The sequence below is a fragment of the Armigeres subalbatus genome, chromosome 3, assembly GCF_024139115.2.
Source record: "Armigeres subalbatus isolate Guangzhou_Male chromosome 3, GZ_Asu_2, whole genome shotgun sequence".
NCBI lineage: Eukaryota > Metazoa > Arthropoda > Insecta > Diptera > Culicidae > Armigeres > Armigeres subalbatus.
Window position 1 is genome coordinate 151,835,607 of NC_085141.1, and position 15,442 is coordinate 151,851,048.

General features: G+C 40.0%; 2 protein-coding genes across 16 annotated transcripts in view; one reads left to right on the forward strand and one right to left on the reverse strand.

Moving 5' to 3' along the window:
- Window positions 1-164: 164 nt before the first annotated feature.
- On the reverse strand, window positions 165-4,151 carry LOC134220825 (protein tumorous imaginal discs, mitochondrial-like). Of its 3 annotated transcripts, XR_009982070.1 has the most exons (4): window positions 1,240-1,489; window positions 914-1,146; window positions 317-712; window positions 165-251 (listed from the first exon to the last, which is right to left on the reverse strand). XR_009982070.1 is itself a non-coding variant. In XM_062699938.1 (3 exons), the coding sequence occupies exons 2-3, from the start codon at window positions 1,123-1,125 to the stop codon at window positions 643-645; spliced, it is 282 nt and encodes a 93-aa protein (XP_062555922.1). In that variant the 5' UTR covers window positions 1,126-1,146; window positions 4,143-4,151; the 3' UTR covers window positions 168-642. The 3 variants fall into 3 exon arrangements, 2 of the variants coding, with proteins under 2 accessions (XP_062555922.1, XP_062555921.1); XM_062699938.1 differs by lacking the exon at window positions 1,240-1,489 and adding an exon at window positions 4,143-4,151 and having other exon boundaries at window positions 168-712; XM_062699937.1 differs by having other exon boundaries at window positions 168-712.
- Window positions 4,152-4,410: 259 nt separating this feature from the next.
- The window catches only part of LOC134220824 (ubiquitin carboxyl-terminal hydrolase 32), a 174,269-nt gene continuing 163,237 nt past the window's right edge, over window positions 4,411-15,442 (forward strand). For 3 of the 13 annotated variants that reach the window (XM_062699935.1, XM_062699936.1, XM_062699934.1), the window contains exons 1-2: window positions 4,416-4,598; window positions 10,816-11,318. In XM_062699935.1, the coding sequence (XP_062555919.1) occupies window positions 11,261-11,318 (58 nt within the window). In that variant the 5' untranslated portion in view covers window positions 4,416-4,598; window positions 10,816-11,260. Of the gene's footprint in view, window positions 4,599-4,625; window positions 4,902-10,815; window positions 11,319-15,442 lie in introns of those variants that run through there. The other 10 variants (XM_062699925.1, XM_062699927.1, XM_062699928.1 and 7 more) reach the window with 10 other exon arrangements.

Below are 15,442 nucleotides of genomic sequence, written 5' to 3' on the forward strand. Positions count from 1 at the left end.
TAGCATAAGACTTACTCACTTGTTTGCAACAAAAAGTGAGTAGATCTTACTCACTTTTTGGAAATTCTGGGCGCATTTAGATTGATAAAGGAATGGCATTTTAAATATTAGAAAAAGAAGCTATCCTGCTCATTTTATTTATTAATTTATTAGTAAGATCTTGGCGGGGATGGGTTAGGTACAGCACATTTTTGTTTCGCTCTAACATTGCATTCAAATAATCATCAACAACCGTTCCTTGCATTCCTAGACTAAACAACACATTAGTTAGCATAGTTGAAAATATAGTTGTAATATCAATTTCCGGTAACCATACACGTTTTAAGCGTCGTCGAAAGAGTTCTTCTGAGGTCGTTGAGTTTGAGCTGCTCGTCTCTGCCTCTTCAGTGATGTATTTCGTTCTAGTTGCAGCTGGTGGGGAATTTTCTGGTGTAATACACGTACCATACGAAGACCCGTGCAACGCCGAGGATGAAATATAACTTCGATCCTCCGAGTTGATCTTTCTTATAATCTGATCTGAGAACCGGTTTCATCGTGTGGTTAAGTCGCTAGAACAATCATCTTTCGGGCGCTAAGCAAACTTATCCTCACTGAAAAAGGAGACGTTGATTTCGATGTGCACGATGAAGACCTGGAGAGTTACGATGATGTGGAATTTGTTGAAGAATTAGATGAAACGTGTCGGCGGAAGTAGCGACTCTTCCATACGCTGTGAATATAAAATTAAAACATAGATAACTTAATAACGCCTTATAAATGATACAACGCATTCGATCCTGCATCCATTTAACGATTACAAACTCATCGTATAGTTGAGAACAACAACAAATACGACATCAATGCATGCTTCCACTACCATGCATCCACAATTGGAAAGTATCAGCAACCAGCCCAGTTCCTAGAAACTTACTTGAATGTAATGGACAGCTCCTTGCTTCGTACCGTCTGTCCATCATCAACGCCAGCCGGCACTGGGATGGTCACCCGCTTCTGCTGAACCACCTGCCCGTTGCAGGCGCAGTTCAGGCATGGATATTTAATGTACATCTGTCGCAGTACTGGCACATTCCGGTCTTGGTGCTTGGATCGCAAGATCTTACATTTAGGGCACATATCCACCATGTTTGTTGACACCGCGGACCCCTTAGGCAAAAGTCAAGTAATACATACATCATTAGTTCCTTATTCCATCAACACCATATCGCGAATAGGAGAAATCATCGATTCCGGCATTACATTTTTCGAACCAACTAGTCCGGATCGATCGTGCAGCGGAACTGCCAGTTCTGCGAGAATTCTTGGGGACATGCACAACCAGATTACCACCACCAGCTCTGTGCATCTGCTCTGCGCACCACATCAAATTAACAACAAAACTGAAAAACTTTTTAAAAATACGAGACTTTTTCGCGAATATTTTTCAAACTGTTTGACGGTTCGAAAACAATATAACGCAATAGTGAGTAAAGCCTAAAACTCTGAGAAGTGAGTGAAAATTGACTCACTTGCCAAATAAAATCTTACTCACTTTTTGACATTTCCATCAAAATGCTAAAGTGAGTCATTTTGACTCACTTTTGAGTAGATTCAAATGAGCGTGATAAGCAAGATGCTACACGCTCGTTTCATTCTATTCAGAGACTGAGTAAAATTCTACAAACGCGGATTTTTTATGTATACCAGCCAAAACACTATGCACGGTAGCATTCAAGTACCCATTAATGGGTATTTTCGTACCCATTTCAAACAAAAGCGGCATAACTCATTTAATGGGTAAATCGCTTTTACTCATTAATGAGTACGTGCTCCGAACTTCAAAAAATGGGTTTTTATGACTCTTGACTATTCTTTAGAAAAAGGGTAAAATGTCCTCATTTTATCAAAACAAAATGATTGAGGTTAGGATGAATTAGATTGAATCCAAATGAAAATATTCTGATTTTATTTTAAAATACATGAAATTGTTCATTTTTTATTTATATCGCAATTTCCAAAATCAACAAATGGATAACTATACATTCTATACATTCAAGTGCTCAACCTCCTTGTTCCTTTCCTCAAACAAATCCGGTTCGGAGGCTTCGAGTTAGGCCACCTTTGACTGTTGCTCCTGGTACATGTTGTTAGGCAACCTGGATGATGCCTTACCATTAGAGCCGCTGCAGTGACCATCCTTCGACGATGAGACAGGCCATTCTCCGGATCCGGAATGAAATTCTGTATACATTGCGATACTCGTTTCACTTCCATTGCTACCTCGATCGAGACCTGGATTGCCCTACTGTCGGATGGGGAAACGGAATTCAAAACACGATGCTTTTTCCCGCTCGTCATCCAGCTCGTAACTTAAGGGTGATGGTCAGTGACGCTAGGCTACGGCTGTAAGGCATTATTTAGCGGGAACTTTTTCACTGAAAAACAAATTTTCTTTTATTTTCACTTGTGTATGACGGATACTTGTTTTCTTCGTTCGCGCGAAAATTCACAGCCAAAACTTAAATTAATTTAGCTTACCTCATGCTTCAGAAGAGTATAGATTATTTTCTATAGGGCACTGCACGGAAACATCTCTTTCTCTTTTGTTCTTCATACATTTTGACGTTTACTGGCCTTGTTGTTTTCTATTTTTTTTGCAGCGAGAAAGGGACAAAGCAGTCTGTGCAGTGCCCTATAGTTCTTTTGCTGCCGTAATGACCAGTTTTTCTCGACTCGTCTTTGAAACAAAAATGAATTTTCAACTTGAAAACTAAAAATAGAAAAATGGCGACTGTACCTTTCAAATATTTGAAATGCGTCTAATTTACCCATCTAGCCTTTTGGAAACGATACTTGGGAGTGGGGTAAAATTACTCTTTTTTGATCATGAAAAAAAATGCCCATTTTATGACATCTCAGTACAGTTTCAAAAAATGGGTGAATTTGCCTCCTTTAATGGGTATTCCCAAACTTCCGTGTGGACCATTGCATCATGACGTCATCGACAATTTTTTTTACCCGTGTTCAAATGGCGAGTGAAGTTTCATGAGGGCAATGTTTACATTTTTTTATATGGAGTTTTTGGCTCGTGCAATCGTCTATATCTGGGAGGGAGAAACAGATTCAAAAAATGTGTGTGTCAAGCCGAGCCGAAATCTAGCTGTCATGACATGTCAGTGCGAGCCGAGAACAAAACTCTGGACAAGAAAATTTTCTAAGGCAATATAACATCAATAACACACAAAACAAAATTTGGTCTTTTAAGTGGCGCCTACGTTGATTGTTTATTCTTGCAGAAAATTAGCTTGTTGCCTGACGACAGTATTGCTACGTTTTGACAGAGCAAGTCAGTTGAACAACTCAGTTGAATTCAATTGACTTGCCAAAAGTTGAACATGTTCAACTTTCTTTTCGTTCAAGTGAATTGAATTAAGGTGTTTACACGTTCCATTCGCGTTCAATTCAAGCGATTTGCTCAATTCACTTGCCTGGTCTAAACGTAGCATATTTGTTTATTTGATGTGTAGTATCGAGAGCTCCCTCCCAGGTCTATATCAATGGGTTGCATCGATTTTCGATGTAATATTCAACAAATTTTTTTGCTGTGTAAGATACCCAAATATGGGTGAATCAGTTACCCATTTATAGGTAAACTCATCTAAGCGTGTAGCGTTGGCTTTCCCCCACCCGGTAAAAATCCAAGGGGCTAGACTTTACTAAGGTGGCGCAGATCAGCGCTGCGTGCCACTAGTTCTCTCTTTTACTCTCCCGCTGATCTTATGCAACGCAAATAGTGACGTCACTATTTGCGTTGCATAAGAACAACGGGAGAAAGAAAGAGTCAACTAGTGGCGAGCTGCGCTGATCTGCGCCACCTTAGTAAAGTCTAGCTCATTGGTAAAAATCGTGCATTAATAGCTGCACTCAAGCACATCGTAGTTTTAGACGAGAAATCATTCTGTTGAAGGCCCTTGCTGCCGATGTTTGAATTCTGAAACATTAGAAAAAATATATATATTTACAATCTTACAAAGTGTGCTTTGGACAATCAACTTACCAGAATTAGTTTCCATTATTTGGTATTAGTTGTTGGCAAATTAGATCTCACTGTGTAAACACAGAAAAAAGATATTTTAATCCTCTATCTGAAGCACACATTTTACAGGGACAAAATGAACGCCGTCTGCAATGAAGTGGTTAGTTTTACTGTTGACAGTTCAGTTATCATGACAATCCCTGTAGTTATTTTTACTATTTCTTGAAATGGTTGATTTAAAATCATTCATGTAGTTATTTTTACTACAAGACTATTTTCAGTGTATGGTCTGTTTTTGACGTTTTTGACATCAAAGGATGGAATCGATGGAATGAAAGAGATGCCAGATCGAAAACAACTCAAATTTTGGGTTGTTTGATCTACCCGTGTAGACTGTTGTCAGAAATCGACTCGCGAAGGAATTTTCTGTTGAAGTGGTGATTTTGTGATATTGTAGACGAGCTGATAGTGAAATTTTTGCATTAAATTTTCATCTCATTCGCAAATGCCATCCGCCACCGTTTTGTAATATTTTAATTTTTCATTGTCAAATACGGTCGTTTAATTCATGTTTCAATTCGTGGTTAGTAATTTCGCTCAAGTCATGAAAATAGCGAAAAACCAGCCGAATTGCGTAAACAGTGCCAGTGGAGAAAAATTCTACGCAACAGTGAAAAGAAGTGCTATGGAAAAGAAGACTCAAAAACAATAGTGAATCCTAAATCATATTTTTTTTGTGAAGAATAATTTTTGGCCGATGTAGATTGGAATTGCCAAAAACTTAGAAATAATTGCTTAGATAATGAAAAAGTGTCCATTAAAGTTAATTGGATATACCTACCTATGGTTTCTGTAGTTCGTCGATGACGACGACAAAGATAATATTGTAATTTCTACATAATCACCTGATACCACAAGCTCACGGATTGTGGTGTGTGCATTGCAATTTTGTCCTAAGGAACATACACCACGTTCCCCCTCTTTCTGTATGCTGCTACTGCTTGCTTTTTTTAAGTGCCCTGCAGGTTCGCTGTTCCAGCTGCTGTCCAGGGCCCGGATTACTTGTCCGTTTTACTTGTTTTACTTCGATGTTTGTCCGTACTACCATCAAATGATGATAAAGGCTAATCATCGTTTTGTCATTGGTCGCTGAATAATTCCAGTGAGGCCAGGTTGTAAATTGAATAAGTAAGCCCGGCTAGAGTATTTTAGGTACATATAGCCAGTAAACTCGTTTGACCAATAATTCGGCACCAACAATTCAAAAGGGCGTAACTGCTTTTGAAAACAAAAGCTTCTCACGTCGCTGGTGGGTTAATTTGAACCCACCCACGCAATCCAATACCACTGATGGAAGCATCGGATCCTCTTCTTTCATTTAATGGTGCTGGTTTGCCTGGGTGAGCACAAATAAGCCAACTATAGACGTGAGAAGCTCTTGTTTACAAAAGCAGTTTCGCCCTTTTGAAGTGTTGGTGCCGAATTAACTAATTTCATTCGATTATTTCTAGCACAACTTGTCTTTCTGATCTAACAAAAGTAAACGAAACATTTTTTTTAAAGAAGCATGACACTAAAACGCGATTCTATATAATACACATAGATTTCATTGATGTTGAATCTTTAAACTCTTTTTACCAATATTTTGATGAAGAAATTTCAAGTTTTGAAGTCTCATTTCGAAAGCTCCAATTGCGCGTCCTCCACGAACACCGTTCAGGTTTTATGTCCGTAGAGAACTACCGGTCTAATGAGCGTTTTGTAGATACTCAGTTTGGTACAGCGGCAAGCTCTATTCTCCCCGTAACGCTAGGTACACACCTTTGGGTGTTATATTTTTTTTTACTTGAGCAAGGGTAAACGGAAATCTGCAAACAGACACCTGAGGAGGTTAATTCAGGTAGTGTGGGGATAGACTTCCAATTCAAAAATTGCCTAGATCGGCGCCGGGAATCGAACCCAGTCACCCTCAACATGGTCTTGCTTTGTAGCCGCGCGTCTTACCGCTAGGCTAAGAGGGACCCTCTCTTCTTCTTTCCTATTATGGACCCCCAATATATTCTGTATTTTTGTATTTTTATCTGAATGCTATTCTATAATGGGCACTCATGTTTATTTCCCATAATTTATAAAGAATAAACTATTTTTACATTCTAGCGGTTCTCAACCTGGGGTACATGTACCCCTGGGGGTACCTTTGCCGGCCCCAGGGGGTACCTCGGACCAAAATGCGTAATGGCGGATGTATTACAATTCCAATAAAACTTATTGATATTGTTTTAATATTTATGTATTTTTAGATTTCAAAACTTTGTATTGTATTATGCATGGCGGTCAGCAAATCAAAACCTATCGAATCCTGCCCACTACAACCTGCATAGTGTATGATGGTCTGTGCAACAAAAGATTAAAAGAACAAAAATTTTAACGACAAATCTAAAACTAAGAGGTCTGAAAACCTCTATTTGAGAGGCGTGAAGGCTCAGTAACTTCGTTGATAACTCGTAAGCTTGGAAGCCTCCTTTCAAGAGGCTCGGAAGGCTCCTTTTAAGAGGCTCGGAAGCCTCATTTCAAGAGGCTCGGAAGCCTCTTTTGAAGAGGTTCGGAAGCCTCCTTTGTAGAGGTTTGGAAACCTTCTTTTAAGAGGTTTGGAAACCTCGTTTCAAGAGGTTTGGAAACCTACTTTCAAGAGGCTCGGAAACCTTCTTTCAGAAAGCTTGGAAACCTCCTGTCAAGAGGTATTGAAGCCTCCTTTCAAGATGCTTGGAAGCCTCCTTTTGAGAGGCTCGGAAGCCTCCTTTCAAGCTTACTTTGAAGAAGCTCGGAAGCCTACAATGGTCATCAAGTCTTAGGGATGATTCAAATATGACGTCCACTACTTTTTGAGGTTTCTAGTTCTCCTCTCCCCCCTCTGTCACGCTTTTTTGTATACCTAGTATATGCACTGTCACAAAATCTTAGACCCCCTCCCCCTAAAACCTGTGACATCATTATTGAACGACCTTGATGTGTAAATTTAATTTGAATAGCAAAGTTTTACAGAATAACGAAAATTTCATACAACATTTTGAAGAGCCATATATTGAGTTAATTTTCAGGTCCGTTTTCCATATATGAACCGGTGCCATCGAAAGTGGTACATGTTACATTGAGTAAATTTTTCAGGAGACGCATTTTTCCAAAAACATCGAATAAAAAATTCTTATTTGCAATTTTTTGCAACTAAACTATACGAACATGTTATGACTGATGTACCTAAAGATAGTAGTAAAAAATAAGCGAAGTTTATGACAAATTTCAAGTTTATTGGAGCGAATTGCACATGTACCACTATTAATGGGAACAAAAGGAAACAGAACCCGAAAAACGTTGACAGTAATCATTCTAAACGGCTCTAAACTATCTTGAAATTCAAAATAGGATTAAAATCTGTTGTGAAAACAGTCATGTTGCCAAATTTTCTTTTAAATAAGCTGATTTTAGTGGGTGGAACTGTACATTAGACTGGCCCAGATTACTATGGGGGGAAAAAAAGTTGTGGAATTCCACGGGGCACCCCCCAGAATTGTGTCTTTGGGTGAGAAAATCAATCTCTGAAAATTTCAGCTCAATCGCTTGTTGCATAAGCTGGCGCATTTGATTTGAAGTTTGTATGGGGATTTCAGCCAAAATGTATAGGAAAATACACCTCCGTCACTCATTCGATATGGAAATTGGTTCAGATTGCTCGATTGACCTCAGAATTGCAAAAACGGCAGTTGGTATGCTACAGAACAATTTCACAGAACATTGCATGATGATTAAATGAACTTTGATATAATTTTCGGCTGATTTATTAGGAGCTGATTTGTGTATTTTTGAGTTTTTTGATCGAATCGCATCAGCCGAAACCTATATACAAGTTCATTTAATCATCATACAATGTTCTGTGAAATTGTTCTGTAGCATACCAACTGCCGTATTTGCAATTCTGAGGTCAATCGAGCAATCAGAACCAATTTCCAGATCGAATAAGTGACGGAGGTGTATTTTCCTCTACATTTTGGCTGAAATCCCCATACAAACTTCAAATCAAATGCGCCAGCTTATGCAACAAGCGATTGAGCTGAAATTTTCAGAGATTGATTTTCTCATCCAAAGACACAATCCTGGGGGGTGCCCCGTGGAATTTGACAACTTTTTGTTTCCTGGGCCAGTCTACTGTACATGTACCACTTTTTCTGGCAACGAAATGGCCATTGTGATATATACCAGAAAATAAAATTTGCATATCTCCAGATTTAGTTGCCAAAAATCACTTTTTCGTTATTCCCTTACTAGATCTTTGCAAATAGAAGCAGTTGGTGTAAAAAACTCAAAATTGACAAAAATGGTTTATGTACCGCTTTCGCTGGCACCGGTTCATATCTTATGAGGTTATTTTCATTTACAAAAAAACAATAGGGGGTGGGGTAACTCGCCAAATTTTGAACGGTTAATTTCTTCGCCTATTGTTGAACGCACGTGCATTTCTTATGGGAGTTCAACAATAGGCGACAAAATTAGCCGTTCAACATTTGGCGGTTTCCCCTACCTCAATGAATGTAAAAATTTGAAGGGGTACCTATCAAGGAAAAGGTTGAGAACCGCTCTATGGCATTTCCAAGGCATGTAATCAAATCATTAGTCAATCAATTTTAGTTCTACCTGGAATTCCAAAGAAAAATGTTTAAATTATGCTGTAATTATGCAAATGTGGGTAGAGGGTCCACTCTTTGCTGGATGGACTGGTTTTGTTATCAATGTAGGGGAAAGTGGGGTAAGATGGCCATATGGGGCAAGACAGCCAACGTTAATTATGCCTTAAGTGAGCATTATATTCACATTATTATTACAAGGGATGGTTCACAATAATGTAAAAGGGCTATACAACTGAAAAATGCACTTTGACAACCTCACTTGTTCTTGTAATATTGATTTGAAGATGGTTTAGTTGAAATTCGAATTTTCTTATAATTTTCTAGTTACATAATTTAACAATTGAAGCCTAAATTACTCATTTTTCAGGACAAATTGATTTTTACCGAAGCTTTTATCTAACTATAGCATATATACAATAATAATTTGAGGAGATTCACAGTAATTAGGTTCGATAGGATATAAATCTTTGGATACACGTCGGCTTGGGGCGGTATTGCCAACTGTATAGGAACAAGGTCATCTCCAGGATTAAGCGTCGCCTAACACTTAAATGCATTTATAAAACGATCAAAATAGTTTCTGCGTGAATCAGAGATGATTTAAAACAAAGGATATGGTTTTAACAGTAGAAATTAGTTTTAGGCAAATTCTGATATTGTCGTAGTGCCAGTTGTCAAGAAATGAACATGAAATACGACATTTTTAAACGAAGCATCATTTGAACATAATCCATAGAAGTGCAAGAAATGTGTCCCCTATTCTAAATAAATTTAGCACACTTTTGATATAGTTTTTGGTCCAGGCTCGTCTTGCCCCGAGGGGGTGGTCATATTGCCCCATATGGTAAATATAGGCATCATAAAAACAGCCTTTTTAAAACCAGTTTATAAGATACTGAAACTTTATTAATCAGTGTTTATTGATACTTATGTCAAAGACGGGTCATCATAAAGGTGTTTCATGGAGAAATCAGCAGAATTTGAAGCAGTGTCACCATTTTACAAGGGTTACCGCTTAGTATGGCCATCTTGCCCCACTTTCCCCTATACCTGTTAAACCCTGGAAAGTCAGGGAATTTCAAATTTGACCTGGAATATGAGGGAAAGTCAGGGAATTTCAAAATCACAAAACCCAATATTGAATATGTGTAGTGGTATATTTGAATTCAAGCTGTATAGCTCCAATCTCGCAGCAGAGATGTCCTGCACAGTTGGCAAAAATCTGCTCTTTTATTTTTTACCATTTTTAACAATCATATACAATTTATTTAGTAAGTGCAACTAATAGCTGGATATTTGAGTTTTCGAAATGTCACTTCAATCTAACAAAATGGTGCTCACCAAATACACGCGAGCGCATGCACAGCAAATACACTGGCGTGTATTACACGCCAGTGTATTTGCTGTGCGCGCGCCCACGTGGCTTCGGTATGTATTATTTTGACAGATCAAAGTTTCGAAAACTCAAATATCCATCTATTAGTTGCACTCACTGAATAAATTTTATTTGATTGTTAAAAATTGTGAAAAATAAAAGAGCAGTTTTTTTGCCAACTGTGTAGGAGGACATCTCTGCCTCGCAGTTAATAATTTGTGGAAGTGCACAATGAACACTAAGCTGCGAGGCGGTAATGTCCCAGTGGGGGATGTAATGCCAATAAGAATAATTATTAGAAAAAAATGCCTAAAGCAGTGACGAACCTATAGCGATTTTTCTTGTTTTTGGTGTATTTAACTACTAGTTTTGAAGGCTGCTATAAAATCACTGTAAAACACATTATGAAACAAGCAGAATATAGCAGCATTAGAGCTAGTAGCAGTAGCAGCAGTCAGAGAGAATGCACATCCAGCCTCCAAGTTGCTAATTCAAATGCTTTCGATAGTATTCTCTGTGCAGTTCAAAACTGAATTTTTGTATTCGTGAAAATAGATTTTTCGCCCAATAGTCGCAGGCATGTTTCATTATTGCGCATCTGGTGCGCTGTTTAGCGCATCTGGTTGCAAACAAGGCGCACTAGATGCGCAATAATGCGACATGAGCTGAAAGCGAATAAAATCGATTTTCGCGAGTACGGAATTCGATTTTTAACTGGAACCATAACTCACTCCTCTGTTGTACAGGTTAATGAGAACAGTGAAAACAAACATGAAGAACCAAAGGTGCAATTAATAACCGAAGGGAGAAATGTAGCACATGTGCTAAACCTCAGTAAAGCAAAATATTAAGCATAGGATACTAAAGTAATATTACTCAACGAATAGTAGTAATGGAGTGTCAATCGGTTAATCAAATGTTGCATTGTTACAGTTGATAAGCAGTCTAGAAGATATTATCAGAATAACGTGAAAGTGTGATGATGGAGTAGTGTTAATGGGTATCGTTGTTTGCAAATGTGATGATTATTTTCACAGTTTGTAAGTTGCAAAACTAAGTAAAAAACAAGATCTACAAAAAATCGCGTTTGAAGTTTAACGTCCAAGTTTCAATGGAGATCATTTAGCAGTGCTGCAGTAGCGAAGCAACATAAAACAAAGGGCCACATTTGCGGCATTGCAACGCAGAAAAATGGGAGCGAAGGATTCTAAACCATCTTGCATCAGCTATGAAGAAGCGGTCAAACGAGGTAAGAGTATTCTTGGGATATTAAAGTATTATCTTTATTTTTCTCATTTCTGGGGAATGACGCCATTTATACATAAATAAAGTGCAGGTGTGAAGCTTGGGGTACAATAAAATGATAGAGTGTAACACCGTGAAAAGATGCTGAAGGTTACAATGACTATAATAACAGTGCCGTCAAGTGTCAGAAATGGAACAGAATCATCTAGGGTAAGACACCCAGAAATCGCCCTCCCCCCAGTTTTCGCCCACCCATTTTAAAATCTTCATTTCTCGTAAACTAGTAGTTGAAAACAGTTACAGTTAAGGTTTTTCCATACAAGCATCAATCAATCATGAAAAACCCTGAACTTTAACTGTTTCCAACAACTAGTTTTCGAGAAATGAAGGTTTTAAAATAGGTGGGCGAAAACTGGGGGGAAGGCGATTTCTGGGTGTCTTACCCTATCAGTTCCAAACAAATGTGCGTTCAAAACGAACAGGAGACCAATCAAACATAGCACATAACGGTACTCTTCTTATAGGTGTGCTGGCAGCTGTGGTACTGAGAGTATTTTTGTGTGAGTGCGTAGCATTTTTCCATATATATTTGCTATCATTAGCATTAGCATTCGATGTGCTTGACTAGAGGTGTGGGCCAACCCCTCAAGTAGTATTTGTTCAACTAAAATTCGCTCTTTTGAGAGAGAAACTCTCAGCTGGGTTGGCGAAGATGGCCGAAGGCGACCGAATGTGATGTCACGTCTGGCATACTCAGTACAAATTTTATAGCAGACGTGACGTTTCACTCCGCCCGCTCGCTGTTTTACTTACTTACTTATGGATCCTGTACACCTCCGGTGGTGCAAAGGGCCGCCTTGAAAGATCTCCATACTGAGCGTTGCCCGGCTATCGCTTTAACCTGTTGCCAGGTTAGATTTCGGTCGTCTTCTTTTATTTCTTTATTGAGGCTTCGCCGCCATGAGCCTCTGGGTCTGCCTCTGCTGCGATGTCCCGCTGGGTTCCAGTCTAATGCTTGTTTACAGATTTCGTTTCCGCCCCTACGTAGAGTGTGGCCGATCCAGCCCCACTTCCGATCCCGAATTTCTGTTGCTATCGGCCTCTGGTGACAACGACGATGGAGCTCGTTGTTTGAGATCCAGTTGTGAGGCCACCAGGCCCATTATGGGATCAGTACAAAAGGCCGAATCACAAAAGGCCGAAAATGTTCTAGCATACCACAAAAGGCCGAAACCCCAAAAGGCCGAACCACGAAAGGCCGAATCTCAAAAGGCCGAATAACACAAAAGGCCGAATCATTACAAAAGTTACAATCTTTCAACCAAGAGAACATAGAATACTCACAAATTTACGTTTACTTTTATTATGGTGCCCCATTAAGAAAAACTCGTCCACGTGTTTTGTAACTACTAGCAGCGGCTCTGTCCCAGTGTGGGGATGTAATTCCAATAAGAAGAAGAAGAAGAAGCAGCGATCTAATCAATCTTATTCAGCTGAGGTATTTAGCGTCAGTTCAACGTCGAAGCTCAATCTTTCAATTATTGAAAGAAGTTGTATGACGGTGTTTACAGAGTCAATTTGAATCCTTATTATATTCCATAATAGATCAATCTTCATTGCAGTAATGAAAGGATGAACATAATTGAACACTGTATACGTATAAATATTAGCACTTTAAAGTAACGGAGTAATCCAAGAGCTCTCTTTTTTCTTCCTTTGGTGATGTAGTAATCATTATCAGTAGTATTGGGAAAAGTTAAATTCCTAAATCTAATGCAAGAGCCCAAGTTGAATTCCACCGGATTCATGGCTCACAGAATCGAATTGTCGATTTGCATTAATGTAGGAGTTGTGCGCTTAATGACGCATAGTTGTGCTAATGATGCGCACTACTCATGATCTAATTGCGACATCAGAATCTGAACAAAATCAAAATTTCAAATTATTATGCTTTTAACTAAAAGCTGTATAACTTACGGTAACGCGGTGTTCTTAAATGTATTTCATTTTCTCCCAATTTAAGAGAAACTGACTTCACAAGACTTTAGTGAGAAATCACAAAATAATTCGAATATTCTAAATTATATTAAGTACTAGTTGACCCGGCAGACGTTGTCCTGCATAGTAGGCGAGAATGTGCATTCTGAACTGCCCATGCAAAGTTCGCATAGGAATCACAATTTTAGTTTTTCACGATTTGCTCAACTTTACTCGTAATTTTCGCATTAGGAAATATCATATAAACCCGTCGGAAACTATAACGAATGTTTCTGCTGAAGAAATGAAAAAAATCCATCCAGCCGTTTTCGAGTTATGCGGATACGAACACAGACCATTTCATTTTTATATATATAAGATTTTAATAAAAAAAAGTTTGAATTAAAACGGCAGACCAACAAAGTGGACCGGAGCGAGCGCGCGCTCGCTCCGGTCCACTTTGTTGGTCTGCCGATTTCATTCGGCCTTTCGTGGTTTCGGGCTTTTGTGATTCGGCCTTATGTGATTTCGGCCTTTTGTGGTTTCGGCCTTTTGTGCATTCGGCCTTTTTTGCTTTCGGCCTTTTGTAATTCGGCCATTCGTGATTCGGCCTTTCGTAGTAGACCCCGAATTATATACCGCAGGCATCTGTTAATGAACACCTGCAGCCGTTGAGTGTTCTCCACTGATACACACCATGTTTCGCTAGCGTATAGCAGCACAGATTTCACGTTAGAGTTGAAAATTCGTATTTTGGTGCGTTCACTTATCTGCCTGTTTTTCCAAATATTTCTTAAACTCGCAAAGGCAGCCCTTGCTTTCTTGACCCGTGCGCCTATGTCGATCTTGGTACCGCCGTCTGACGCCATTTAGCTACCAAGATATTGGAAGCTTTCAACATTCTCCACTGGTTGCCCGGCTACTGTGAAACTGGAAGGAGTAACCGTGTTTACATCCAACGATTTGGTTTTGTTGACGTTGATGACTAAACCTGCCGAAGAGGAGCGCTCGGCAAGGTCGTTGAGCTTACTCTGCATATCAGAGCGCCGTTACGCGAGGAGTGCAACGTCATCAGCCAATTTGAAGTCGTTTAGGTGCTCCATGGTTATAGGCTGCCATAACAGCCCGCGGTTTGGTTCACGGTCAATCGCATCTACCAGAATCTCATCGATTACGATGAGGAACAGTAACGGTGATAGAATACATCCTTGCCTCACACCAGCTACGACCCGGATAGGGTCGGATAGGACCCCATTGTGCAGCACTCTACACGAAAAGGCCTCGTACTGTGCTTCGATGAGGTCGATGATTTTCTCAGGAACCCCCTTGCGTCTCAGGGCGCCCCACATATTCTCGTGATTGAGACGGTCGAAAGCCTTTTTGTGGTCAATGAATACCAAGTAAAGGGACTCTTGGAATTCGTTGACCTGCTCCAGGATTATGCGGAGCGTGACAATATGGTCCACACAGGATCTTTCGGCACGGAATCCGGCCTGCTGCCGCCGGAGAGTCGCATCGATCTTCTCCTGAATCCAGGCTAGGATAATTTTGCATAGAACTTTGAGAACGGTACACAGCAACATAATGCCTCGCCAGTTATCGCATACAGTCAGGTCACCCTTTTTGGGCACCTTCACTGAGATACCTTGCATCCAGTCGACCGGGAAAGTTGCGGTGTCCCAGATATTACGAAATAAACGATGCAGTAGTTGAGCGGATGTCATGGGGTCAGCTTTGAGCATCTCGGCTGATATACGGTCGACCTCTGGGGCTTTATTCGATTTCATGCTTTGGATGGCTGTTTGAATCTCTAGCAGTGATGGAGCTTCGGTATTGACGCGTGTTATACGTCGGATCCTAGGCAGATCATGCCGAGGTGGGGATGGCCTGGCTGGCACTTGAAAAAGTTGTTCGAAGTGCTCGAACCAGCGTTTCAGCTGGTCAGTTGGATCGGTCAATAACTGATCATTCGCGTCTTTCACAGGCATCGTTGCATTCATCTTCGCCCCGCTTAAGCGTCGTGAGATATCGTAGAGGAGGCGAATGTCCCCGGTTGCGGCGGCTCTCTCTCTCCTTCGTCGGCCAGAGAGTCTGCCCAAGCTCGCTTGTCCCGTCGACATGAGCGTTTTACTTCCTTCTCAAGAGCCGCGT